Genomic DNA, 27,780 nt, shown 5'->3' with positions numbered 1-27,780 from the left:
AAGAAAGAAAGAAAGAAAGAAAGGAGAATGAAGGACAAACAACAACAGAGTAGATACTACTGTAGGTATTGTTATGCCCATTTTATGGACAAGAAACTTGAGTTTCGGAACAAAAGACAAATAGTGAAAGATGTAGAAAGAAAGAAATAAACAACTTGGATTAATTGTCAGTGACCAGTTGGGTCATTTGTAGAAGTGAGGGACTATGGGTAAGGACTATGATGACTACTCAATGGCACAATCACTGAATTTTTCTTTGTCAGAAGGGAGATTTTTATGGTAGGAGAGTATCTTGGGAAATGATTTTGAGATTTAAAATGATAAATAAATAAAAGTTATTAATTGGTCATTTAAAAAACCTATTTGTCAAAACTGAGAACAATAGGAAAAGAAACATGGATTTGCAAACAGAAATAAGCAGACAGAGAGAAAAAGGGAAAAAAGAATGGTGGAAAAATAGATGTTTGTCTATTGTCTATTGTCTAAAGCATGGAAAGAGACAGCTAGTAGGTAGGTAGTGCCGTGCATAGAGTGCTGGGCCTGGGCTCAGGAAGACCTGAATTCAAATCTGACCTTAGACATTTACTAGCTATGTGACCCTGGGCAAGTCATTTAACCCCTGTCTACCTCAATTTCCTCAAATGTAAAATGAGCATAATAATCCCACACATTTCCCAGGGTCGTTTATGAGGATTAAATTAAATATTTGTAAAACACTTAACACAGTATCTGGCACATGATAGATGCTCAGTAAATGCTTGTTCCTCTTCCCCTTGAAAAACATGCCAACAAGGAGATCAGTGTGAGATTGGGAAAAATAAAAGAGGAACTCAGCTAACCCACTGCTGACTGTCTTTGAGTTGAATTACTCAACATGCCTTTAGTCCTCACCTACAATGTGCTAGGAACTGGGGAAATAGAGGCCAAAATGAAGCAATCCCTGCCCTCAAGTTTACATTCTATTGAAGGGAACAATTTGTAGACATAGAAATATAGTACAAGGCATATCCAAATAAACAAAAGAGATACAAGTAAAGAGTAATTGGGGAGAGGGGGAAAGGACCTGGCAGCTGAGAGAGGCAACAAGAAAGACATCATAGAGAAAGTGGAGTTTGAGCTGTGTTGAAGAAAAATAGGAATTCAAAGAGGCAAAGGTGAGAAGGGAGTGCATTTCTAGGCATCTGCAACAGTCAGTGCAAAGGCAAGGAGATGGGAAATGGTAGGGATTGATTGACTGTAGAGAATAGTAAGAAGGTCAATTTCATTAAACGATAGAGGGCACAAAGGGGGATAATGTGTAATGATGCTTGAATGGTAGGCTGAGGCCAGGTTGTGAAGGTCTTTTTATACCCAAAAAGGGAGTTTACATTTGCTCCTGGAGGTAATAAGGAACAGGGAAGTGACACGACCAGGCCAGCACCTTAAGAAAATCACTCTGAAGACCATGAGGAGGATGGTGGAGAGCAGGGCAAGTCTTCTGGCAGAGAGACCAACAAGGGAGCTACTTCAATAGTCTCTAGTGGGAAGGTATGAGGGCCTGAACTGGGGCAATGATTGTGTACTGGGGGGAGTGATCATGCACTGGGGGAGTGATCATGCACTGGGGGAGCGATCATGCACTGGGGAAGTGATCATGTAAGTGGAGCGAAGGGGGAGAGATGCAAGAGATTTTTGGATGTAGGATATGCTCAGCCTTTCCTATTCCCTATAACAGTTCCCTTATGAGTAATTGCACATTTCTGGGGGAAAAGAGCCCATGCAGGGCTCATCCCCATGACTTTGGCCTCATCAACACCCAAAGATGATGAATTCCCTCAGGAAGAAAAAGACTGGAAGAGAAAGTAAGAGAATGAATCTGAGAAAAGGACTGGCTAAGAGGTATAGAAACGTTTGTTCAATAAACATTTATTAAGCTCCAACTGCATGCCAAGCACTATGTTTAGGGGCTAGAGGGAGATACAAAATGAAGATAAAAACATGACTCCTTCCCTCAGGAAACAGTCCACTAATGGGAAAAGGCACCAACCTGGATAATTAGGCTACACAATTTTACTTGTTCAGTCAGTCAGTAAACATTTATTATGCCCCTACAGTGTACCAATCACTGAGCTAAGAGCTACGGATACAAAGGAGACAATGTACACATGACTAAGTACCAATGAGCTGTTTGTTGTTCAGTCTTTTCGGTTGCGTCCAACTCTTTGTGACCCCATTTGGGGTTTTCTTGGCAAAGATCCTAGAGTGGTTTGCCATTTTCTTCTCCAGCTTTTTTTACAGATGAGAAAACTGAGGCAATCAGGGTTAAGTGACTTGCCCAAGGTGGCACACAACTAGTAAGTGTCTGAGGCCAGATTTGAACTCAGGAAGATGAGTCTTCCTGACTTCAAGCCTGGTGCTCTATCCACTATGCCACCTCACTGCCCCACAAACAAGCTACATACAGAATAAATTGCAATTAAGAGTGATTGGGAGGGGCAGCTAGGTGGCACAGTGGATAGAGCACCGGCCCTGGAGTCAGGAATACCTGAGTTCAAATCTGGCCTCAGACACTTAACACTTACTAGCTGTGTGACCCTGGGCAAGTCACTTAACCCCAATTGCCTTACTAAAAAAAAAAAAAAAAAAAAAAAAAAGAGTGATTGGGAGGGCAGCTAGGTGGCGCAGTGTATGGAGCACCGGCCCTGGATTCAGAAGGACCTGAGTTCAGATCCGGCCTCAGACACAACACTAGCTGTGTGACCCTGGGCAAGTCACTTAACCCCAATTGCCTCACCAAAAAAAAAAAAAAAAAAAAAAAGAGTGATTGGGAAAGGTTTCCTCCAGAAGGTAGGGTTTTAGCTGGGACTGATAGGAAGCCAGGGCAGCCAGGAGATGGAGATAAGGAGGGAGAGCATTCCATGTATGGGGGATAGTACATATCCAGAGAGTCAGAGATGAAGTGTCTTGTTCCAACAACAGCAAGGAGTTGGGCAGCCAGGTGGTGTAGAGGATAGAGTGCTGACCCTGAAGTTGAGAGGACCTGAGTTCAAATTTCACCTCAGACACTTAATAGCTGTGTGACCCTGGGCAAGTCACTTAAACCTATTGCCTAAAAACATTCAGGGCCATCTGATATGTATTTTTCGACTGGACCCAGATGGCTCTGGAGGAGAGAGTGAGGTCGGTGACTTTGCACAGCCCTCCCTTACTTAAATCCAATTCATTGCAAGTCATGACATCACTCCAATGTCATTGGACCTCTTTGGGAATGAAGGACAAACAACAACAAGCAAGGAGGCTGATCTCAATGAATAATGTGTTAGAGAGATGAAAACCAACATCCTCTGAGATCCAAGGAGAAAGGGTGTTGAAGGTAACAATAACAACTGACATTGATGTTGCTGTGGTCCCTAGTCCAGGGGCCCTCTCCCTCAAGGGGCTCTGCTCTGGACTCTGCTCTGGAGCTCCTTCCAAGGGGGCCTAACCCCCAGCCTGACCCCTGGGAGGATTCAGGCTTTTCTTAAACACTTGCTCAGGTCCTGAGCCCGGAGTAACTCTAGGGACATCCCTGAAACAAAATCTGGCTCACATCCAGGCTCTCTCTGAAATGTGGATTATAAAATCCCTCTTAGAAAAGGTCCTCCGTGCATAATAGAGACATCAGTTATAAGACACTAAAAATGCTCTGGACACAAAAGAACCCAAAAGCATGCATTACCAAACACCGAAATCCACAAAGCAACAAGTCATCACCTTCTTTATGTTCTCCCAGGGCAGGGGGGTGGGGTGGGGAAGGCAACTCTGTGGGTCCGCCGAACAGATATCAGGGCTATTTCACAATCCCTTCAGACACAGTGTCTGGGTAGTTCAGAAGGGCCATATCTCCTGGGTTTTCTTAGCTGCAGCATCTTTCTGGTGGGGGTGAGCAGGAAGTGCTTCTTTGCCTCTCAAGCATTACTCCTGCAGGGCAGCCAACACCTGAGTCAACCTCTCTAGTGTGAGGTTATGCCAGGGCAGGAAATGATTGCTGGTCTGTGGTCAGGGAATGGTGACTTCCTTAGGAAAGTATGTGTCTGGCCACCATTGCCACTGGGGGAAAAGGAGAGAAATTCCCTCCTCCCCCCTTACTGGAAATTCAAGGGAGAAAAAGCACTGACTATTTCTCAAGTGAGATGGTTTTCTGCTTCGATTGTCTTATCGCCCCCACTAAATGGGCAGTTCTTTGTAACTCTGTAGCCAATCATCTTTGATCAAATCCGCCAATCGAGAGCTGCTGTAGCAAGAACTGTGGCAAGGGGTTGTAGCAAATGTCCCACAGAAAGGGACCAGAGGGTATGAAAGTATTCCCACCTACTTCCATGGGAGGTGCTCCAATCCAACAGATCACTCCCATTTCTAGAGTGGATTTTTAATTTTGTTTTTGTTTTTGTTTTTTTAATTTTTTTTTTTAGTGAGGCAATTGGGGTTAAGTGACTTGCCCAGGGTCACACAGCTAGTAAGTGTTAAGTGTCTGAGGCCAGATTTGAACTCAGGTACTCCTGACTCCAGGGCTGGTGCTCTATCCACTGCGCCACCTAGCTGCCCCTTTGTTTTGTTTTAAGACCGTGTCTCCCTATTTCATCCAGGCTGAAAGGGTAGGTGTTACTTATGGGCTAAATCCTACCACTATCTGGCACAGGATCTGTTCTGTTTCCAACCTAGGAGGTTCGATCCTCCTTAGGCACCCTAGTACCACCCCCACCCCCACCCAGCTCTTCTCCCTGGTCTGGAGGGATCATCATCTTGATGCCAAACTTAGTGAGGACACCTGACTGGCATATCCCACTGCAGCTCAGAATTCCCAAGCTGAAAAGATGTGCCAGCTGTATCTCTCTGGTAGCTGGGGTGATAGGCATGCTTGGCCACCACACCTGGCTACATGGTGTTTTAAAATTCGTAAATAATAGTACCAGATGGTCTAGAATATGTTCTGTAGGGTGAGGTTTCAACAGGACTTGGTAACTGGTCAGATTTAAGAGCTGAGGGGCAAGGCCATTAACATGGGACACTGACTAAATGGTGGTGTCAAAGATGAATAGGGGAGTCACATAGAGCAACAGTTTTAGTGGGAAAAAAGCTAAGTTTTTGGCCATGTGGAGTTTAATCTGCTGGTGATATCTCCAAGCACAGAGATCTTTTTTTAAAAAAATAATAACCATTTTTATTTATAGTTTTGAGTTCCAAATTTTATTCCTCCTTCCCTTCCTTCCCTCCCCCCTCCCTGAGGTGGTAAGCAATCAGATATGGGTTATATACATGTGCAATGATGTCAAATGCTACCATAATTAGTCATTTTGTACAAGAAAGCTTCAATAAAAGAAAAAATGAAAGAAAGTGAAAAATAGCATGCTCAGTCTGTGTTCCATCAATATCAGTTCTTTCTTTGGAGGGGGATGGTATGTTTCATCAATAGTTCCTTGGGATTGTCTTGGATCATTGTGTTGCTGAGATTAGTCAAGTCACTCACAGTTCTTCATCAAACAATATTGCTGTCTCTGTGCACAATGTCACAAAGATCTTTTAGGCAGCTGGAGATGTGGCTAGGGTGCTCGGAAAGAGAAGAAGCTGTGATGTGGATCTGCATTTGCAGGGAGGTGACATTTGGGGAGGGGGGTGGAGCAGGAGAGAAGTGAGTAAGATTTCCAAGGGAGGAAGAGAAGAGAGAGAGACAAGCCCAAGGGCAGAATGTTGGATGAACTCAAGAAACTATGTATCTTTGGTAGACTCCTAGAAAGGGGAGGGAGGGATGCTGAGGCTAAAGGGCAAAGAGACAGTGCCATGAAGTAGAGGGACACACTTACAGAGAAACAAAAAGACCAGGAGAGACACACATTCAGTGAAAGAGTAGTAGTAGTAGTAGTAGTAGTAGTAGGCTTCCACCAGTTAAGGAGGACCAAGGATCAGTACCTTGAAGAGCCACAGGCCACAGTGTGGCTGTACAGTCCGATACGGGAGCCTCAGCTCCTGCCGCAATGAGGACATCAGAAAACTGCACTCTCTGTTGCCCATCGGTTCCTGCGTCTCGTCTCGTTTGTTTTTCTTCCTCCCAAGCTTGAAGGCCCATCAGACCCAAAATAATACACACAAAGAGTGCAGCAGTGTGAATGGAAAGGAACAGAAACAAGGAAACTGAATTATGTGTGATTCTAATGGCTGAGCTTGGCCTGGGAGAAGAAATGAGCATGTTCCACTCCTGAGGTAGAGGGTGTGGAATATTTGCATTCACAATCAAGAGCAGCACACCCTGTTAAAGGGAGCATGAGATCTTGTAGATAGACTACTACACTGGTAAATTGAGGTCCTAGGTTTCAATACTGTATCTGCTACTTACTACTTGTATGATCTCCCCACTGTAAAAAAAAAAAAAAGAACAAATGGGCAGATAGATAGATAAATGAATAAATAAATAGATAAGCAAGCAAACTAAGAAACAAGTGGATGAATAAACAAACAGATAAATGAACAAATGAATGAATAAATAAATAGAATTTTTTTAATTTAATTTTTTTTTTTAAAAAAGAGAGCACTGGACTACATGAACTCTAAGGTCCCTTTGATCTCACAGTTGGTTGATGTATTTATTGGTTTACCCAAAAGCTCTCCCCTATCTTTCTTTTTCTTTCTTTATTAAAAGAGGTGCTGGATTCAGGAGGACCAAGGTTCAAATCCGGCCTCAGACACTTGACACTTACCAGCTGTGTGGCCTTGGGCAAGTTACTTAACCCTCATTGCCCTGCCCAAAAAAAAAGGCTGGCTCTCTAAGCATGAGAGGGAAGGGTATGTTTGGACATAAAAGTGATGTAAAACAAAGAGCAATCACTAAATCACTATCGATTAGAGAAATGCAAATTAAAACAACTCTGAGGTACCACCTCTCCTATGAGATTGGCTAATATGACAAAAAAGAAAAAATAAATGCTGGAGAAGCTGTGGAAAAATTGGAACACCGATGCATTGTTGGTGGAGTTGTGAACTGATCCAGCTATTCTGGAGAATAATTTGTAACTGCACCCAAAGGGCTATGGGGCTGTGCATACCCTTTGATCCAGTAATAATACTACTAGGTCTTTATCCCAAAGAGATCATAACAAAGGGAAAAGCAGCTCTCTTTGTGGTGGTAAAGAATTAGAAATCAAAGGGATGCCTATCAATTGGGGAATAGCTGAAGAAGATGTGGTATATGAATTGAATGGAATTCCATTGTGCTAGAAGAAATGAAGAGCAGGAAGATTTCAGAAAAACCTAGAAAGACTTAAGTGAACTGAGGCTGAGTGAAGTGAGCAGAACCAGGAGAATATTGTACACAGTAACAGCAACATTGTGTGACAGTCAACTATGATAGACTTGGCTCTTTTCAGCAATACAATGGTCCAAGACAGTTCCACAGACCTCATGATAGAAAATGCTTTCCACATCCAGAAAAAAGAATTGTGGAATCTGAATGCAGATTGAACCACTACTTTTTTCTGTTTTTTTCTTTTCTTTCTTTCTTTCTTTCTTCCTTCCTTCCTTCCTTCCTTCCTTCCTTCCTTCCTTCCTTTCTTTCTTTCTTGCAGGGCAATGAGGGTTAAGTGACTTGCCCAGGGTCACACAGCTAGTAAGTGTCAAGTGTCTGAGGCTGGATTTGAACTCAGGTCCTCCTGAATCCAGGGCAGGTGCTTTATCCACTGCACCACCTAGCTACCCCAATTTTTTTTTCTTTTTTGAGGTTTTCCCTTTTGTTCTGATTCTTATTTCTCAACATGACTAATGCAGAAATATATTTAATGTGATTGTACATATATGACCTATATCAGATTGCTTTCTGTTTTGGGGAGAAGGGAGGGAAAGGAGGGAGGGAGAAAAATTTGAAAATCAAAATCTTATCAAAACAGATGTTGAGGGAGCAGCTCCCAGTGGATAAAGCACCAGCCCTGGATTCAGGAGGACCTGAGTTCAAATCCAGCCTCAGACACTTGACACTTACTAGCTGTGTGACCCCGGGCAAGTTACTTAACCCTCATTGCCCCACAAAAACAAACAAACCAAAAAACACAACAGATGTTGAAAAATATCATTACATGTAACTAGAAAATAATAAAATTTTTAAGATTGAAAAAAAGGGGTAGCTCTCTAAGTAGGAGAGAATGCTATATTTAGACATAAAAGGGATGTAAAAATAAGAGCAATCAATACATTTTTATAAGAAGGGGGGGAAGTAAACAAAAGAAGCCAGAACAGACAAATGAAAACAAATATAAAAGACTGGGGGGGGGGCGGGGGGAGGGGCGGCGGAGTGGATAAAGCACCGGCCCTGGATTCAGGAGGACCTGAGTTCAAATTCGACCTTAGACACTTGACACTTACTAGCTGTGTGACCCTGGGCAAGTCACTTAACCCCCATTGCCCCACCAAAAAAAAAAAAAAAAAGATTAGGGAGGAGAAAGAGGCCAAAACAGAGATAGAGATAGGAACTTGAAAAGAGAAAGAGATAAAGGATGTGGACAGAGAAAAACAGTAATAAAGGAAATTGAAATAAGATGAGAAAACAAAAAGCAAAATGAAGCCAGAGAGTGAGATACTGAGAAGAACCAGGGGGCAGCTAGGTGACGCAGTGGATAGAGCACTGGCCCTGGAGTCAGGAGTAGCTGAGTTCAAATCCGGCCTCAGACACTTGACACTTACTAGCTGTGTGACCCTGGGCAAGTCACTTAACCCCAATTGCCTCACTAAAAAAAAAAAAAAGAAGAAGAACCAGGGAGGGAGATGCTTACAGAAAGGATAAGAGAAAAAGATCCAAAAAAAAATAAAAAGAGAGAGAGAGAGACAAAGATCAAGCTGAGAGGAAGGCAGCGACAGCATCAGTGCCTGAAGCCACTCAGTTATCTCTCTCTCTCTACCACCTGTCTTCTCAGAATGAGGAATATCAAAACATTTCTCCCTGTCAACACTCACACTCACACACATGCACACATGCACACACCCATTCATTATTAGACAGTCGGATTGTTTCAGCAAACCTCCAGAAAAATGTCACCTGTATGAAGCTAAGGTATTCTGTAGCTACTGGACAGGTTAGAGGCAGTTACCCTTTTTTATGTAAAGGATGAAAGGGAACATCATTGATGTAGTGATCAAGATGATAACAACAAATAATGAAGAGGATCCTGGCCAGGGCTCTCAGGTGGCAAGATGTAGTAGAAAGGACACTCTGCTTCTAGTCAGGGGCCCTGGGTTTGAATTCTGACATTTATTATCTGGGTAGCCTTGGGCAAATCACTTTACATGGGACCTCACTTCCTCAATTATAAAGTGAAAGGGTTGTATGGTGGAAAGCATGTTGCATTTGGAATCAGAAAGACCTGAATTCAAATCCACCCTCAGACACTTACTAGCTTTCTTTTATTTTTTTATTTTTGTGGGGCAATGGGGGTTAAGTGACTTGCCCAGGGTCACACAGCCAGTAAGTGTCAAGTATCTGAGGCTGGATTTGAACTCAGGAACTCCTGAATCCAGGGCCGGTGCTTTATCCACTGTGCCACCTAGCCGCCCCACTAGCTTTCTTTTTTCTTTGTTCTTTCTTTCTTTCTTTCTTCCTTCCTTTCTTTCTTTCTTTCTTTCTTTCTTTCTTTCTTTCTTTCTTTCTTTCTTTCTTTCTTTCTTTCTTTCTTTCTTCCTTCCTTCCTTCCTTCCTTCCTTCCTTCCTTCCTTCCTTCCTTTCTTTCTTTCTTTCTTTCTTTCTTTCTTTCTTTCTTTCTTTTTGTTTGCAGGGCAATGGGGGTTAAGTGACTTGCCCAAGGTCACACAGCTAGTAAGTGTCAGGTGTCTGAGGCCAAATATGAACTCAGGTCTTCCTGAATCCAGGGCCGGTGCCTTATCCACTGCACCACCTAGCTGCCCCTACTTATAAGCTTTCTGATCATGGACAAGTCATTTCATCTCTGTATTCTTTAGTTTCCTCATCTGTAAAATGGAGATAATAATAACACGTCCCCCAGGGTTGTTGTGAGGATAAAGTAAGATAATACTTGTAAAACCCTTTGCTAACCTGTAAGTATTATAGAAACATTAGCTATTATTATTATGGGATCTCTTTGCCTTGGCCACAGACTATATACCCAGGAGGGAGATGATCAGGTATGAGAGTACAGATGAGCCCCTGAGACCCATCCTCATTACTGGAGGACCATGTCTGAGCACACCCTCCTGCCAGTAGACTATTTTAGGAACACAAAACCCCAGGGAAGGAGGCTTTTTGGCTGCCCCCTTTTGGGGGCGGGGGCATCTGGTCAGGAAGACACTGCTACCTTTGAATGGGGTAAGCAGGCTAGAAAAGCGCTCTAGATAGCTCCCACCTCCTCACACTAGCCTTGCCAAGATGCCTCCTTTGGTGGGGCTTGGGTCTGCAGAGGGTCATGCCTTATTCTTTCTTGGCTGCTCATGCAGTAAGCAGAGAGAGAAGCCAGGAGCCAGACTTCCTCATCTGTCATGATATATGCTGGGGGTGGGGTGGGGTAGCCAGGTGGGAGGGTGCGCGAGAGTGAGTGAGTGAGTGTGTGTGTGTGTGTGTGTGTGTGTGTGTGTATGGGGGGGGGCACTTGTATGTTTGTGTGTCCAAGAAGCAAATGTGGAGTTCAAGCAGACACATCACTGCCGTATTGATGCTGATTCAGCTGCCTCTGACTACGTAGGTTTCAGCAGTTTCTACAGGCTCCTCCCTTGGCCTAGGACCTATAATTTCATGAATGTAAAAAACTCCCTCCACCCACAGAGAGGCAACTTGTCTATAATCTATAATCTTGGAGATCTGCCTGGGCCACTGAGAGGTTGACTTGACCAAGGTCACCCAGTCAGTCTGGAACAGAGGCAGGGCTTGAATCCAGGGCTTCCTGACTCTGAAACTATTTCTCTCTCTGTCCCTCTGTCTGTTTGCCTGTCTGTGTGTCTCTATCTCTTTCTGTATCTCTTTGTCTCTGTCTCTATTTGTATTGCTGTTTCTGTCTGTCTTTGTATCTCTGTCTCTCTGCTTGCACCCCTTATTGTCAACATAACAACAAGAGCAACAATAATAACTCCCATATCAGGAAAATGTCAGCTCCTTGAAGACTGGGATTATTTCATTTTTGTCTTTGCATCCCCATTGCCTAGTAGAGGGCCTGGCACATAGTAGGTGCTTAATGAATGCTTGTTAAATTGAACTGGATATAATTTCATTTCTGTAATGCTTTAAAGGATAACAAAAGTCATTCCCCAATTGAGAAATGGTCAAAGGATATGAACAGGCAGTTTTCAGATGATGAAATGAAAACTATCTACAGCCATGGGAAAAAATGCTCTCAGTCACTACTGATTAGAGAAATGCAAATTAAAACTACTCTGAGGTACTACCTCACAACCTATCCAATTGGCTAATATGACAAAAAGGGAGAATGATAAATGGAATTTATCATTTAAAAAACTGGAACACTAATGCACTGTTGGTGGAGCTGTGAACTGATCCAACCATTCTGGAGAACAATTTGGAACCATGCCCAAAAGGCTTTAAAACTGTGCATACCGCTTTTTTCTGTGCTACCCGGAAGAAGGATCCGTCGTAACTTTAAAGGGAAACTTCCACAATGTCCGGAGCCCTGGATGTCTTGCAGATGAAGGAAGAGGATGTCCTCAAATTCCTCGCTGCAGGAACCCATTTGGGTGGCACTAATTTGGACTTCCAGATGGAACAGTACATCTACAAAAGGAAGAGTGATGGCATCTACATCATTAATTTGAAGAGAACTTGGGAAAAGCTTCTGCTCGCTGCTCGCGCCATTGTTGCCATTGAAAACCCTGCTGATGTTAGTGTCATCTCATCCAGGAACACTGGCCAGTGAGCTGTTCTGAAATTTGCTGCTGCCACTGGCGCTACACCTATTGCTGGACGTTTCACCCTGGGCACCTTCACTAACCAGATTCAGGCAGCTTTCCGGGAACCTTGCCTCTTGGTGGTCACTGATCCTCGGGCAGATCACCAGCCTCTGACTGAAGCATCATATGTTTGTTTTGTTTTGTTTTGTTTTTTACATATAAGGTATTTTATTTTTTCCGTTACATGTAAAGATAGTTCTCAACTTTTGTTTATACAAGCTTTACAATTTCAGATTTTTCTCCCTCCCTCCCCTCCCTCCTCCCTCCCCCCTCCCCTAGACAGCAGGTAATCTGATATAGGTTATATCTATATATCTATACACACACACACACACATACATATATATATATATATATACACACACATAATAACATTGATCCTATTTCTGCATTAATCCTGTTACAAGAGAAAAAATCAGAGCAGTGATGCAAAACCTCAAAATAGAAAAAAACAACAACAGCACCCAAAACAAAAGAAATAGTATGAAGCATCATATGTTAACTTCCCAATCATTGCATGGTGCAACACAGATTCTCCACTTCGCTATGTGGACATTGCCATTCCATGCAACAACAAGGGAGCTCACTCTGTGGGTCTGATGTGGTGGATGCTGGCCCGTGAAGTCCTACGTATGCGTGGTACCATCTCCCGTGAATGCCCATGGGAAGTGATGCCTGATCTTTACTTCTACAGGGATCCAGAGGAGATTGAGAAGGAAGAGCAGGCTGAAGCTGAGAAAGCAGTGACAAAGGAGGAATTTCAGGGTGAATGGACTGCCCCTGCCCCAGAATTCACTGCTGCTCAATCAGAGGTGGCTGATTGGTCTGAGGGAGTGCAGGTGCCATCTGTGCCCATTCAGCAGTTCCCTACTGAAGACTGGAGTGCTCAGCCTGCTACCCAAGGACTGGTCTTCGGCTCCTACTGCTCAGGCCACTGAGTGGGTAGGGACTACCACAGAGTGGTCCTAAATTTTATCCCAGGTGCTCTAATAGAGAAGGAAAAGATTCTTGAAGGAAAATAAATCTTGATTTCTTATCTTCTCAGGGTAAAAAAACAAAACAAAACAAAACAAAACAAAACAAAAAAACTGTGCATACCCTTTGACCCAGAAATACCACTACTAGGTCTATATCCCAAAGTGATCATAAAAAAAAAACAAAAGGTCCCACATGTACAAAAATATTTATAGCTGCTCTTTTTGTGGTAGCAAAGAATTGGAAATTGAGGGGATGCCCATCAATTGGGGAATAGCTAAACAAGTTGTGGTATATGAATGTAATGGAATACTATTGTGCTGTAAGAAATGATAAGCAGATGGATTTCAGAAAAACCTGGAAAGACTTACGTGAATTGATGCTGAGTGAAATGAGCAGAACCAAGAGAGTACTGTGCACAGTATCAACAACATTGTGGTATGATCAACTGTGATAGACTTAACTCTTCTCAGCAATACAATGGTCCAAGACAATGCCAAAAGACATGGTGGAAAATGTTCTCCACATTCAGAAAAAAAACCCTGATAGAGTCTGTTTTTGCTTTTTGTTTTTTGGGTTTTTTGGGGGGGTTTTTGTGGGGCAATGGGGGTTAAATGACTTGCCCAGGGTCACACAGCTAGTAAGGGTCAAGTGTTCGAGGTCGGATTTGAACTCACGTCCTCCTGAATCCAGGGTCAGTGCTTTCCATTGCACCACCTAGCTGCCCCCAAAATGATGGAGTCTGAATGCACACTGAAGCATACTATTTTCACTTCTGTTGTTGCTTCTTTGTTATTGTTCTTGTTTATTTTTGTATTTTTCCCTTTTATTCTGATTAATGTGGAAATATGTTATTGTGATTGTAATGTATAACCTATATCAAATTGCTTGCTGGCCTCAGGAGAGGGGAGGGAAGGGAGAGTGGGAGAAAAATTTGAAACTCAAAAAATATCTTTACATGTAATAGAGAAAAATTTAAAATAAAAATAGAAAAAAAATTTAAAAGGATAACAAAGCACTTTTCTTACAATAACCTTGGGAAGTAGAACATGTAAGGAGAAGAAATAATATGAAGCTAATTTGAAAAGAACACAGTTGGTTGTTGTCCTTCGTTCTCAAAGAGGATCAAAATGACATCACTATGTTGGAGTCAAAGAACATTGTGGCTGATTGTGGCTGATCAGACCAATAAGAGCTCAGAATGCTTTACCACAGGTTGAGCACAAATAGTCCATATGTTCCTCAATTGATAGATGGTCAAAGGATATGAACAGGCAGTTTTCAGACAAAGAAATCAAAGCTATCTATAGTAATATGAAAAAATGCCCTAAATCACTATTGATCAGAAAAATGAAAATTAAAACAACTCTGAAGTACCACTTCACATCTATCAGAGTGGCTAATATGACAAAAAAGGAAAATGTTGGATGTTGGAGGGAATGTGGGAAAACTGGGACCCTAATCTACTGTTGATGGAGTTGTGAAAAGATCCAACCATTCTGGAGAACAATTTGGAACTATGCCCAAAGGGCTACAGAACTGTTCATACCCTTTGATCCAGCAATATCACTCATAGGTTTATATCCCAAAGACATCTCCAAAAAGAGGAAAAGACCTATCTGTACAAAAATATTTATAGCAGCTCTTTTTGTGGTGACTAAAAATTGGAAATCAGAGGAATGCCCATCATTTGGAGAATAGCTAAACAAGCTGTGATATATGATTGTGATGGAATATTATTGTGATTTAAGAAATGACAAGCAGGATGATTTCAGAAAGGCCTGGAAAGACATACATGAACTGATGTATAGTGAAGTGAGTAGAACCAAGAGAATGTTGTGCACAGTGACAGCAATATTGTTTGATGAAGAACTGTGAATGACAACTATTCTCAGCAATACAATAATCCATGAAAATCCCAAAGGACTAATGATGAAGCATACTATCCACCTCCAAAGAAAGAACTGATATTAATTGAACACAGACTGAAGCATGCTATTTTTCACTTTCTTTCATTTTTTCTTTTATTTGTTTTCTTATATGAAATTACTAATATGGTAATGTTTTACATAATTGCACATATATAACCTATGTCTGATTGCTTACCTCCTCAGGGGGGAGGAAAGAGGGAGGGATAGAATTTTTTTGGGGGGGGGTTTGGTTTTTGTGTGGGGCAATGAGGGTTAAGTGACTTGCCCAGGGTCACACAGCTAGTGTCAAGTGTCTGAGGTCAGATTTGAACTCAGGTACTCCTGAATCCAGGGCCAGTGCTTTATCCACTGCGCCACCTAGCTGCCCCGGGATAGAATTTGGAACTCAAAACTTTAAATAAAAATGTTTATTTAAAAAACAGTCCATATGAACATATGATATGGGAAGATAGGTAGGAACCAGATTAAGATAGGCTTTAATTGCCAAGTAAGAAAGTTTAGGCAATAGGGAGCTATTGAAGCTTCTTGAGCAGAGTCAGACCTCTGCTATGAGAATATAAAGATTTGATGGCTTTTTGAGGATAGGTTAGAGAGGGGAGAAATTGGAGGCAAGGGGACCAATTAAGAGTCTCAATAGTCCTGGTGAGAAGTGATGAGGACCTGATTCAGGGTGGTGGCCATATAAGGAAAGAGAAGGAAGATGTGGGAAATATTTTAAAGGCAAAATTGACAACATTTGGCAACTGATCGAATATGGGTGGAGGCAGTAAGGGAGAATGAGTAATTGAGGATGACTCTGGTTGAAAACCTGGGTGATTAGAAGAATGGTGATATCCTTGACAGAAACAGGGCAATTAGCAAGGGGGAAGGGTTTGGGAGTAAAGATAATAAATTCTGTTTGGGGACTGTTGCGTTTGAGATACCTGTAGGATATCTGGGTGTGGGACTATTACTCAGGAGAGAAATAAGAACTGGTTTTGTAGATTTGGGAGTTACCAACATAAGAATAATCATTGAACCTATGAGAACTGAGGAAGTCACCAAGAGAGTATATATAGAGAAGAGAGCTCAGAACAGAGTCCTGGAGTTTACCCACAAGGGATGGATGGGACAAAGAGGATGGAAGGAGTAGTAATGCAGACAGGAAGCTGAGGCAGCTGAATGTCGCAGTGGATATAAAACGATGGGCCTGGACTCAGGTAGACTTGAGTCCAAATGCAGGATTCTTACTAGTTGTGTGACCCTGGGCAAGTCACTTAACTTCTGTTTGACTCAGTTTCCTCATCTGTAAAATGAAGGCACCTTTTCCCCAGGGACTGTTTTGGCCTCTCTTTCTATCTCAGAGCCTAGTACCTGCTTTGTATACTGTGGGTATTTAAACAAAAGCTTCTTGATGGAGTGTGACAGGTTTACCAGTGGAAACAATATGCATACCGTTAAGTCAATACAACGTGGATACAAAGTAAATGCAAAGTTTAAGAAACAAGGCACACACAAGAGTAAATGCAAAAGAGATACAAAGTGAATGCAAGGCTTAGGAATCTCTCAGAGAAAACAACACGTGCTCCGACAGTTATATACAAAATAGCACCACGGATCCAAACCTCAAAGGGACGGGAGAAGCCATTTTGCAGATGAGGAAACAAATGGAGACGGAGAGAGATTAAGGGACTTGTAGAAGGTCACTCTGTTCTTAAGAGATGGGGCAGTTCGCCTGACTCCATAGCCAGTGCCCTCTCTGCAGGACACAATAAATACAAGGTGATTTTGTGGAAGGAGACACTGGTAGATGAAGGGATCGGGTAAGGTCTCATCACGTCGGCGGTGAACTGAGCTCTGAAAGGAAAAAAATAACGATTCTAAAAAGATATAGAAGAGGAAGGAAGACACTCCCTCCCTAGGTGGCACAGTGGACAGAATGCTGGCCTTGCGGTTAGGAAGACCCGAGTTCAAATCTGTCTATTATTGTTGTTATTATTATTTCAGACGTGGGGACCGTGGGCAAGGACACGGAGACAGGAGACGGAAGGCGATGGATGAAGAGATGCAAGGACAGTTTGGCTCGGCTGGACCCTAGTACGGGGAGGGGAGTAAACTGTCCTAAGGCTGGACGGGTGGGTTGGAGACAGGTTGTGGATGGAGTATGTATTGGCTCCTAGAAACCACGGGAGTTTCCTGAGCAGGAGAGTGACCCAGGTCAGTCTAAAGTCAGAACACTCTCCAGCCTCTCTTTAACCAGTTCGACCCTTGTCCAGGAGATGAGGGCTTTTGCCCAGGGTCACCGGGTGGATCAGAGGGGAGATCTGAATCCAGGTCCCGGGGTTGCAGGGGCCAGAGCTTTGGCTTATGCCCCTTCCCCAGAGGCACGTGCGGTTTGGGGGGGAGGGTAGGGAGGACGGCTTGGAGAAAGGAGAGGCCTGACATCACTTAGGATGCTGCTTCAACAGCGATCCAAGTAAGAAGGCGCGAGTGGGGGGCCCAGCTCGGGAGACAGCGCTCCGTCTCCAGAGAAGGATGCTCCGAAGGGACAGAGGACCGGCTCACAGACACCTCCCGGGAGCGCGCGCCGGGCACGTGCGAGCCGGGGAAGGCGCACCGCGCGCGCTCTCGTGCCGTGGCCGGGGGAGGGGGCGGGGGCAGGAGCGGCTTCTGGGTTAGCGCCGGCGCCGGTTCGCCGGACGCCCCGCCGGGCTGCGGCCCCTTTAAGGCTCCGAAGGCCCCGCCTCCGCGGTGAGGTCAGCGCGCTCGCGTGCGTGTGACGCGCTGGTTGCCGCAGAGACGCCCCGCCCCCCGCGCGGTGCTGCGGAACCAGGAGCCCCGGGCGGCGGCAGCCGAGGCTGGACAGGCGGCCAGGGGCGACGGAAGGACGACGACGACGACGAGCGCGGCCGGGCCGAGCTGAGGCGAGAGCGGCCGCCGCGAAGCGGGCCAGCCGCACGGACGCCGGGCTCCAGACATGGTGCTGATCAAGGAGTAGTGAGTGTCCGGGGCAGGCGGCCGGCCGGCGCGGGGACCCCCCGGGGCGAGGGCGGGGGCGCGCGCCGGGAGCCGGGAGCGCGCGAGCGGGAGGGGGGCGGGAGCCCGGAGCGCGCGCGTGCCCGGGCAGCTGGGGTTGGGGGTGGGGGGTGGGCAATGGGCGCTGACCTGGGAACCTGGACTACCGGCGGGATCCGGTGCCCAGGGGTCTGGAGGCCCTCCCGGATGGGGAGGGGGAGGGGGACACGAGGAAGGAGATGCTGAAAGCCAGAAAGGGGAGGGGGCACCGCAGGTGGAGGGGGTGCTGATGAGGGGGATGGGGACGTTGGGGAGGAAGGGGGCACCGCAGGTGGAGGGGGCGCTGATGAGGGGGATGGGGACATTGGGAGGAAGGGGGTGCTGAGGGCCAGGAGGAGGGATTGGGGCTACGGGGTCGGGACTTTGGAAGGGAGAACCCGGAAGGCCATGGTGGGGAGGGGGTTCCTGTGGGAATGGGGAAGGGTTGCTGGAGGGTAGTAAAGGGGCACATAAAAGGGCAAAGGGGCTGTCTCAGATGGGACCTTGAGAGGCAGGGGTTGGCTGAGGTATGATTGGGATGGGGAGTAGGGCCTGATTGGTTGGAGAACCCAAGGAGGAAGGATAGAGAGATGTCCTGGCAGGAGGGATCTGAGGTGACCTGGCAAGTACTGGGAGGGAGGGAAAGGAAGCTGATTGAGGTGAACCAGGGAAGGATCGGGGTTGCCAGGGGAGGCTTGTGGGGTCGTTGGGGATTGGACAGACCAGAAGAGGTTTGATGGAGAGGTGCCCGGTAGGCAGAGGGGAGATTGGGGTCACAGAGAAAGATGGGTGGGAGGAGTTTGTGGAAAAAACTGACTCGAGAGGGCAGGACTTTTGGGGGTCATAGGAGGTGAGGAGAGATGATAGTTTGAGGGGCTGGAGGGATGACAAAGAAAGCTAGCTGGAATGATGGGGACATTGGAAGATGAGCAGGAGTGTAATGGAATTTAAGGTAGGGGGAAGGGATTGGCAAAGGTTTGAAGGGATGTGGAGGAAATTTCTGAGCTCAAGGTTGCGAAGGGATTGGGGTAAGGGATTGATCTGAGGGCTGGAAATACAGTTCCCACGACTACAGGAGGGGCTCATTGGCCCAAGTGGTATGTTGAGAGGAGACACAAGTCACCCAAGGGGATGGGTGGGGGGAGTCCTTGTATAGTAGGTGACTAAGTAGGCAGCACATAATTCTTGGCATTCATGGTCCTTGTGAGTACTTTAGGTCTGTGTGTGGAACCCATGAGAGGTGAGGATGTAAACATTCTCAGATCTCCTGGGCACAGGGAACAGTATTCCTACTTCTCATCCTGAGTAAAGGTCACAAGACCATCTTCATACAGGATGGATGGGGAAATTGGGGACGGTTTCAAAAGAACTCTTTGACTTTGGCGGGGGACGAGTCAGTGTGTCCACGGGATACAAAAATGACTGATGCTGAAGGAGTGGGGAGCTGGTGCAGCTTGTTTGGGTGCCTTCCTAGGTAGATACAAATGGGATGTGAGAGTCTTTGGGTGTTTCCCCTCCTTGTGGGAGGGGCACTCAGTTCTCCTTCTATGTAGGGTATAGTATGAAGGGGAGACCCTGGTTGGATGGGTGTTAAGAGATCAACGACCTAAGAGTTGTCCAAGAAAGGCCTCATTTCTTACCTGTACAGCAAGACTGTGAAATTGTTCAAAGTCCAGCCTGGCTGAAGCATTCTCCAGCCCCGGGCCTTGAAGGCTTTGGAATTGGGCTCCTTTAGGGTCTGCAGGGGCAGAGTCCAGGATGATCTTAGAGATTAATATTGTGATTGTGGAGTGGAGGAAAAGATGGAAAATGTTTCCTTGGTTATTTTTTCAGGAGAGAGGGAGGTGTGGGGAGGCTCTGGTAACTTTGGAATTTTAACTCTTTGTGTCCAAGTTGACAGCCTTTCCCTTGGTCCTCCTGCTCACAACAGACGGCTGCAGGAATCTGCAGTTGGCTGCAGCTGGGAGTTTTGTAGGGAGGGTGAGTCTGGAAGGGCTCTGAACACTTTCCAAAGAGGAGTTCTGTGTTCTTCAATCTCCTCCAGTGGTGCAGCAGCACCCATCCATCTACACTTCCTTTCAGACGTGTGCCATGCTGTGGGGCATGTGCACCCGTGTGCTCAGAGGAGGAGGGGTCTGTGATCCTTTGCCATAACTGCAGTGCTGCAGCTCTTATGAAGGGGAGGAGTGAAGGTCACACTAACTGGACACCCATCTGAGTCTCCAGACCTGACGTCGGATGTTCAGTTTCCTTTCTCCTCTCCGGGGCTGGGAAGGTGGCTTCATTTCCAGGTAGCCATGGTGGGAATGAATGGCTTTAGAGCCGTATCAGAAGCAGCTCTCCATTGGCCTGGCAGGGGTTAGCTCAGGCAGACTCACCTGCCTCTGGTGGGACTCAGGGGGCCTGATGCTCTCTGAGCTGCTGCTGACTTTTCAGCTCATCCCTCAAATGGGAGTCTTTGTGGCCTAATGTCAGCAAAGCTCTGAATGTGACTTTTCCCCGGGTGTGCTTGAATTTGCCAGGCTCATTGTTTTCTAGGAAGTTTCTCTGGAGGGTGTAGGAATCCTTGCCCCAGAACTAAGAGTATTTCTATGGTGTTTGCTTCTTCTAAGGAGAGGGAAGTGTCAGCAGCAGTAGCCAACAAACTGGATTCTTGAAGTTATTTGAGTGGTTCCGGGTTCTTTATCTACCTAGCAGGAGCCACTCTGAGTCCATCGGGTTTAGTCTGCCACTCTTGCTTGATGCTGGGGTCTTAGTTCACTGTCCCCCCAACCTTGAGTGTGTCTCCTACCTTCTCTGGGAGGCCTCCTAAGCCTCTGCTGTAACAGTGAACTGACTGTTCACTGGTTTGGGGAATGGAGCAGGATTTGAGAAGCACTACACAGGAACAAGGTCTCTGCTCTTGCTTTCATTGATGGGGGGCTTAACTAGAAACTTGCAAGATTTTAGTGGCTGCCTCTGAGCTCTAGAAAATGAAAGCTGTGGGGGGGCAGCTAGGTGGCACAGTGGATAAAACACTGGCCCTGGATTCAGGAGGACCTGAGTTCAAATCTGGACTCAGACACTTGACACTTACTAGCTGTGTGACCCTGGACAAGTCACTTAACCCTCATTGCCCTGCAAAAAAAAAAAGAAAGAAAGAAAGCTGAAGCTGTGTAACTGGCTTGATAGGTCTGAGCATGTGCTGCCCATTACCAAGACATTAGCCTCCAACTCCCTTCCTTCCCCTGAAGTAGACATTGGGCTTCTCTGAATCACCAAGGAGCCTCTACTTGGGAAGGACTTTATAAACCTCAGGAAGTCTGACAAATGGGAGCTCCACAAGCTGCCTGGGAAGGCAGAGGGAGCTTCTGGTTCTTGGTTACTTGGTAGGTGGGTTTTAGCTGGTGTGGGAATTGTGTCTGGGCCTCTGGCTTCCTTTTGCCCACTGACTGCCATCCTCACCAGCAAGGTGGAAGAAGTAGGGAAACCCAAACACTTGGTTTGGTCAGAAGGTGGATCCCACAGGTTGGGGACAAGTACCAGTGAGACTTAGCCTTAGCTCCATCATGGTCTCCTTTCAGGTTGACTGAATGACTGTTTGGTTAGTGGATGTTGGAGAATGCAGAGTCCCCCAAGACATTGGTTTGTTTTCCTTCTGGTGCTTTGAGAACCCACAGTGGGGCTGAGCTTTTTTGGCAGGGTGGGGATGGGGGATGAGTGCACGGTCCAGAAGTGTCAGTTGAGTTTGGTTGGTTTCTGAGCTGCTGCTCTGGGGCATCAGGTGTAGAAGGTTTATTACTAACAGGTGGGATCTGCAGGCCCTGACACAGGGAGTCAGCCGAGCTCCCCACTGCGGGGTCTGCGCCCGGCCTAAGTCAGTGGGCCTCTTCTGTTTTGACCAAACTTATCGAGATCACTCACCAGGGGTGAGAGGCACCCTGAGATGTGCTGATGGGAGGGGTTCCCAGTGAGTCATAGGCAAGGCCTGTTCTGGGTGAGCACCGAGTATCTTAGATTGTAACCTCCTTGAGGGCAGGGCCAGCTGCCTTCCATGTGGTTCTCTTTTGCCGTATGGTGCCACCTGAATTAGGCACTTAATAAATCCTCTTGGATGATGATCTAAGAGTCTTGTCCAGGTTCCAGGGCCTGAAGCTGATACCTTGTTTTCCCTCTCTTCCAGTCGAGTCATCCTGCCTGTGTCCGTAGAAGAGGTAAGTCCTTTTTCCTCATCTCCTCTGTGGCTTTTTTTTTTTTTAAATAAGTGTTTCTCTCTCTGGTCAGCTAAGTTGGCGCTTGCACCACTCAGATTGATGCCCTCTTTGCCACCCCAGTTTTCACTTTGTCCAAGAGTAGGAATGAGCTGTCCTCATTTTGACTGTCTCTGAACCAGCTTCAGTTCAAAGAAAGGACACTTTGCATCCATCAAGGTCTCTTATTCTCAACACTAAGGGCCTGGTCTGGGTGCTCTTCTGGCTTGGCCCCAAGGTAGCCAGGTGCAGTGGGTGGTTTTTTACTCCTAAAATAAAGCTAGCCTGTACCCAAACCCTGGGTCTGGGGTAATGGAGGGACACTTCCTTAGGTATGTCACCAGTCACATCGAACAGCGTATCTCCCTTAGGGAGTCTGGAGGAACTCTTTGTCCTTGTGTGAATTCCCATTGGAAAAAGAATGTGCAAGGACCTTCCACACTCCCTGAGGCCTCGATGGGTGAAATGAAAGTGTAGACATCTGTTTCCAAGACAAGAGAATGAAAAGAAAAATGATTGGTTTACCCACTTGGCTTCTGGTTATGACATGCTCTGGCCAAGTCAGCCTGAGGTGGTTTCAGTCAGAGAACTGACTCAGCATTTGTCTCCTGGAAGAGAACTGTCCCCTGGGCTGCCTCCCCTGCCCTTCCCCTAAGTGCGACTCCTCTGCCCTCCTGCCTGCTCTCGGCTTTGTGGTCATCCCCTCTTCCTCCCAGATTTAAGCTCCTACCACTTTAAAGACACCAGGAGAGGATGAGCCTAGGAGCCCTGAGGGTGGGGGGTGGGATGGGGGGAGGGGGAAAGTTGCACAAGCTTGTTTTCTAGAGCCTTCTTCTGTGGAACCCCACCCAGCCTTACCTTTGGATGATACTTATCATCAGTGTTTCTGACTGATAACAAACTGCTTTACACATATAAATATACCTTAAAAAAAGCTCAGGAGGGGGCAGCTAGATGGTGCAGTGGTTAAAGCACCGGTCCTGGATTCAGGAGTACCTGAGTTCAAACCCGGCCTCAGATACTTGACACTTACTAGCTGTGTGACCCTGGTCAAGTCACTTAACCCCCATTGCCTGCAAAAAAAAAAAAAAAGCGACATTTTTTATCTGCCAAGTGTCCTGCCTCAGTTGCAGCTTCCATGCTCTATGAAAGGAGCAAGGAGCACTATGGGACCCTCCCAGAGGACTCTGCTCACTGTCAGTCCACATGAGTAAGAAGCATTATGGGAAACTCAGAGGCAGACCCCAGTCCCAGAGAGTGAGGTCTCTGAAATGGGATGTCAAAGCAGGGATTCTTTTTGTTTGTTTGTGGGGTTTTTTTTGTGGGGCTGTTGGGGTTAAGTGACTTGCCCAGGGTCACACAGCTAGTAAGTGTTAAGTATCTGAGGCTGGATTTGAACTCAGGTCCTCCTGAATCCAGGGCTGGTGCTTTATCCACTGCACCACCTAGCTGCCCCGAAAGCAGGGATTCTAGCAAAGGCTCCATGGAGAGATTCGAGGGGGTCTGTGAGCTTGGAGAGGAATAAAAACAACCTCTTGAGTTCACTAGAATTGGTTTCCTTTGTCATCCTGTGCATTTTCTATTATGCTTCTGAGAAGGAGTCCATAGGCCTCCCCAGACTGCTGCCCCCTTGGGTTAAGGGAATGGGGGTGCCAGATCTGGAGGAGAGATGGAGGGCTTCATGACTGCCTTCAGGTATATTCACAGTTTTCCATCAGTTCTAGTGAATAACTGTTGTCTAGTTCTGCAAGAAGAATTGTGTCCCCTAAGCTTGTGACACAAGAATTTTGGCTAGGGCATAAAGACACACGTCCTGCCCCGGAGTTTTTCAGCATGAACATAGCATGTCTATGGGATCTCCTCCGTGTAGAGGGGAGCAGTAGCCTAGAGGGACTCTGCGATTTCTCCTGGGATGGCAGTGGCCAGGCTTAGGCCAGACCAGGACCAGAGAGGCCTTGAACTCGAGCTGACACCAGCCCTTAAAGCCTCATTCTAGGGATCTGTCCAGTAATGTTTCCACGGCAGGACAGGGCCTTCCCTCTGTCTAGAGGCTGCTCCAGAAAGAACCAGAAATACCGGAGTTCTCTCCTGGGGACTGGCAGAGACACCTGTGGGTATTTGAATCCTTCTCCTGGGGGTAAAGGTCTTCTTGCCAGATGAAGGGACAGTGTTTTTTCCAGCTCATCAATACCATGACCTGAGAGGGTTTGAATTCTGCCCTAGAGCTTCTATTCCCTCTGAAGAGGAGCCCAGTCGTACAGAGACCAGAATGAGATCTTGGGATCCTAACAGCTAGAGCTAGACAGGACCTCAGAGGCCACGAGTCCAGCTTGGTCACTTCACAGATGAGGACAATAAGCCCCAAAGCAGTGACTTGCCCAGGGTCACCCAGGGCCAGGATTTGAACCCATGTCCTCTGACTCCAAGCCCAGTGCTCCTTATACCACCTTGCTGCTGCTTGAAGCCTAATTGCTTATTGTAAAGCCTGATGTTAGCAGATTAAAGAACTCCCTCTCCTATTCAGGATTGGCAAGGAAAGCCTTTGGTTTTATCTGCTGGAGTGAAAAAGGGTTAAAAATTTTAAAAAGGTCAGGGTTGAGGGGCAGCTAGGTGGTGGATTGGGTAAAGCACCGGCCCTGGATTCAGGAGGACCTGAGTTCAAATCTGGCCTCAGACACTTGACATTTACTAGCTGTGTGACCCTGGGCAAGTCACTTAACCCTCATTGTCCTGCCAAAAAAAAAAAGGCAGTGTCAGCTTGAGACTGAGCTTGTCAAGTATGTTCTAGTTTGATTTGGGGGTGACTTGGCTTGCTAGGTCAGAGGAGGGTGTGGGTAACAAGCTACAGAAATGAGAGCAGTGAGTAGCCCAGGTCCTGGAGGGAGAGTGGGAGTGGGGGAAGGAAGGATCTCCTTTTTGCTAGTCATGAGCCTCACTTAGAGAAGCCGGGAGAGTCCTGAATGGAAAGGGTCAGGAAGCAGAGGTTGGACTGACCTCAAAAGAAGCAGGAATCAAGATGGGCCAAAGTCCATTGCCCCATCCGGATGACAAGTGGGTGTATCCCTCGAGTTCAGCTGAGCACCCTGTAGTCACTCACATCTGTTTTCTGAGGTGAGAGGCTGTCGGAATCAGGGGGTGAGAACTCTTGGATTGATGAGTTTGAGGAAGAATGATAAGAAGTGGTACCTTTGCAGCATCTTCTTTGCCAATAGCCTGATTCAGCTCCTTGCTGCTGGGGGGGGGGGGGAGATTACCAGCTGCATGTATGAGTGTTTCAACTTCCCTGAGGAGTTTGGCATTTCCTAGGAAGAGCAGCTTCATGTGCTGTGACACAAATCCCATCCTGGCAGGATCTTTTTCTTCCTGTTTTAAGTTGTTGGGGGTTTTTTTATTTAAATTTTTTTTTCCAATGAACAAAGATCTGTTTTCTCTCCCTTTTACCTCCCTCCTCCATTGAAAAAAACACAAACAAAAACCCTTGTAAAAAATATACACAGTCAAACAAAATGAATTCCACATTGGCCATGTCCAAAAATGTCTGTCTCTTTCTGCCCTCTGAATCCATCCGCCCTCTGACAGGAACAAGCTTTGTGCATCACGGGTCCTCCAGAATCAAGATCGGGCATGGCTTTGAATAGAGTTCTCAGGTTTTGAAAATGGTTTCTTTACAGTGTTATTGTTACTGTATAAGTAGTTCTCCTGGTTCTGCTCATTTCACTCTGTATCAGGTCTTCAGAATCTTCCTGGGTTTCTCTAAATCTGTCCCTCTCAAAGGAATTATTAATTAATATTATTAATTATTTATTCATTAATAAGGAATGATGATTCCTTACAATACAGGAGGATGGCATGACCATCATCTGTCCCTGTTCAGTTTTTAGCTGCATGGTATTGGGTCTACTCTTCATTGGGTGTGTCTGCCACAAGCTCCCATCTTGGGGAAGGCCTGCCCCTTGCCCTTGTACCTAGTGTGGTTTCACTTCTTGTTCCCAAAGACATCTCCAAGACGCTGTCTCTTTTTGGGTGCCCAGCCTCACACTGTCGTGTGGGTGGAACTAGCAGCTGTGTTCTGTTTGGCGTGTGTTACGTGTTCACCCTTGTCCCCCACCCTCCTCCTGTGATGGCGTTGCTAAATACAGCAGAGTTCCTGTTTTTCTTAGCTCAGTCTTGAAGCCCTTCTTTGGGATAAGAGAACAGGGCTCTAAGACAGAGATATGGGCATTCCTTAGGCCTCAGGGACCTTGTGGGCTAGAAATTGACTTTCTCTCTGTGGGCTCACTCGATGCTGCGGTCCCTGTTTAGAATGATGCCCTTGTTTAAAGGCCTTCCAGTCTGATTCTGGTTATCTTAACAGAGAGTTGGTTCTTCCCTAAGGACTCCTCAGGCGAAGGCTCCCTTCTCCTCCCCTCTCCCCCCAACCCCAACTTGTCGAGGCCCAGTCTTATTTACCAGGCTGCATTACCAGAACCGCCTTCCCTGTCTCATTGGGATTAAAGGATCAGAATATCAAGGGAGATTAAAGGGCGAAGATGCCAACCCAACAGGCTGATCCTCTTAGAGCCTGACCTTTGACTCCTTCCGCTGAAGAGGAACAGAATGAATGAAACACTGTTACTAAAGGAGATTAGTCTGTGCCTGGGGAACCCTGTGCCCAGCTCGTCCCATCAGGCCAGCCATGCAGTCCCCCAGCTTGCCGAGGGAGCCGACCCAGGCCAACGTTCTCCAGCTGATGTCCCCAGGGCCCCTGCTCAGCCAAACTCTCTTCTGTCCAGTGTGTGTCCCAAGCAGGACCTCTGGGGTATCATAAGGCAGTGCCGGTGTTGCTCAGGGTTGGCAAAGCTGGGATGGTTGGCCCTTAACCAGGGTGAGTGGAGCAAGGGACTCTGTGAGATTAACAGGTCTCATGATCCTGCTGGAACCACTGAGGGCTTTTTGTACAGAGACTTGGAGGTCAAGGGTCAAGGAGGGGTCACCTTTGAGCTTCTTCCAGGTGCTGGGGATGTCCTGGGGCGGCCGTCTCCTGCTGTGCTGAGATGCCTGGTGTGTGGTCCCCACTTCACTGCTGAGCTCAGGGTAAAGTGATCAGTCACTATTTCAGCCATTGTGGGTTTTGCTGCTGCGCAGTCGTGTCACTGACAGCTACCCAGTGATGTCTGCCTTCCCTCCTAGTCTGAGAAGAGAAGGAAATCCCAAGCCCTTAGTTTCCTGTAGGCAATAGGATGGCCTGGAGTCTCTTGTTTGATCCCCATCCCCCGCACTGTAAACAAGTGGCCAGCCTGCCTTCCTTCCTTGTTCTCCTCAGGGCAGTTTTATGACTGGTTTGGCCACAGCTGAGATCATTTAATGTAGGAAATGAATGCTTGCTGTTGTGCTTCCATTCTCCTTCCTCATTCTCCCCTCTGCCCCCTCTGCAGGTGCCCTTTAGAGAGCAGGATAGAAGGACTGAGGTCTTGGACCTGAGCGCTGAAGTCGAGCTTCACAGTAGCAAGAGAAAGCAAATGACCTTGCCCAGTGTAGCCTGTGACCTCAGGAAAGGGACAGTAGGCATTCGCCACCTTCTCAGTGCCAGCCAAAAGGACGTTATGCCCAGACAGACTGCAGCCTGTGGGTGCTAGCTCATGGGGCCATGCTATTACGGGAAATGGAGTCACTTTAGTGCCATCTAGCAAGACCTCAGGAATTTGGAAAAGGCCTAGGAGACTTATTTC

General features: G+C 46.5%; 2 protein-coding genes and 1 pseudogene across 3 annotated transcripts in view; all 3 read left to right on the top strand.

The window, feature by feature from the left end:
* The window catches only part of SLC43A2 (solute carrier family 43 member 2), an 87,537-nt gene extending 70,129 nt beyond the window's left edge, over positions 1 to 17,408 (top strand). The window contains exon 15 of the mRNA XM_044001158.1: positions 16,797 to 17,408. Coding sequence (XP_043857093.1) covers positions 16,797 to 16,850 — 54 coding nt within the window. The 3' untranslated portion in view covers positions 16,851 to 17,408. The remainder of the gene's footprint in view (positions 1 to 16,796) is intronic.
* LOC122753627 lies at positions 11,591 to 12,873 on the top strand (annotated as a pseudogene).
* Positions 17,409 to 17,586: 178 nt separating the features above from the next.
* PITPNA (phosphatidylinositol transfer protein alpha) overlaps positions 17,587 to 27,780 on the top strand; it is a 40,141-nt gene continuing 29,947 nt past the window's right edge. Inside the window, exons 1-2 of one of the 2 annotated variants that reach the window (XM_044002853.1) lie at positions 17,587 to 17,786; positions 22,006 to 22,036. In XM_044002853.1, coding sequence (XP_043858788.1) covers positions 17,767 to 17,786; positions 22,006 to 22,036 — 51 coding nt within the window. In that variant the 5' untranslated portion in view covers positions 17,587 to 17,766. Of the gene's footprint in view, positions 17,787 to 19,959; positions 20,135 to 22,005; positions 22,037 to 27,780 lie in introns of those variants that run through there. The other variant, XM_044002852.1, reaches the window with a different exon arrangement.

Source organism: Dromiciops gliroides, chromosome 4 (assembly GCF_019393635.1).
Source record: "Dromiciops gliroides isolate mDroGli1 chromosome 4, mDroGli1.pri, whole genome shotgun sequence".
Lineage (NCBI taxonomy): Eukaryota > Metazoa > Chordata > Mammalia > Microbiotheria > Microbiotheriidae > Dromiciops > Dromiciops gliroides.
This window is presented reverse-complemented; position numbering and strand designations above follow the sequence as displayed.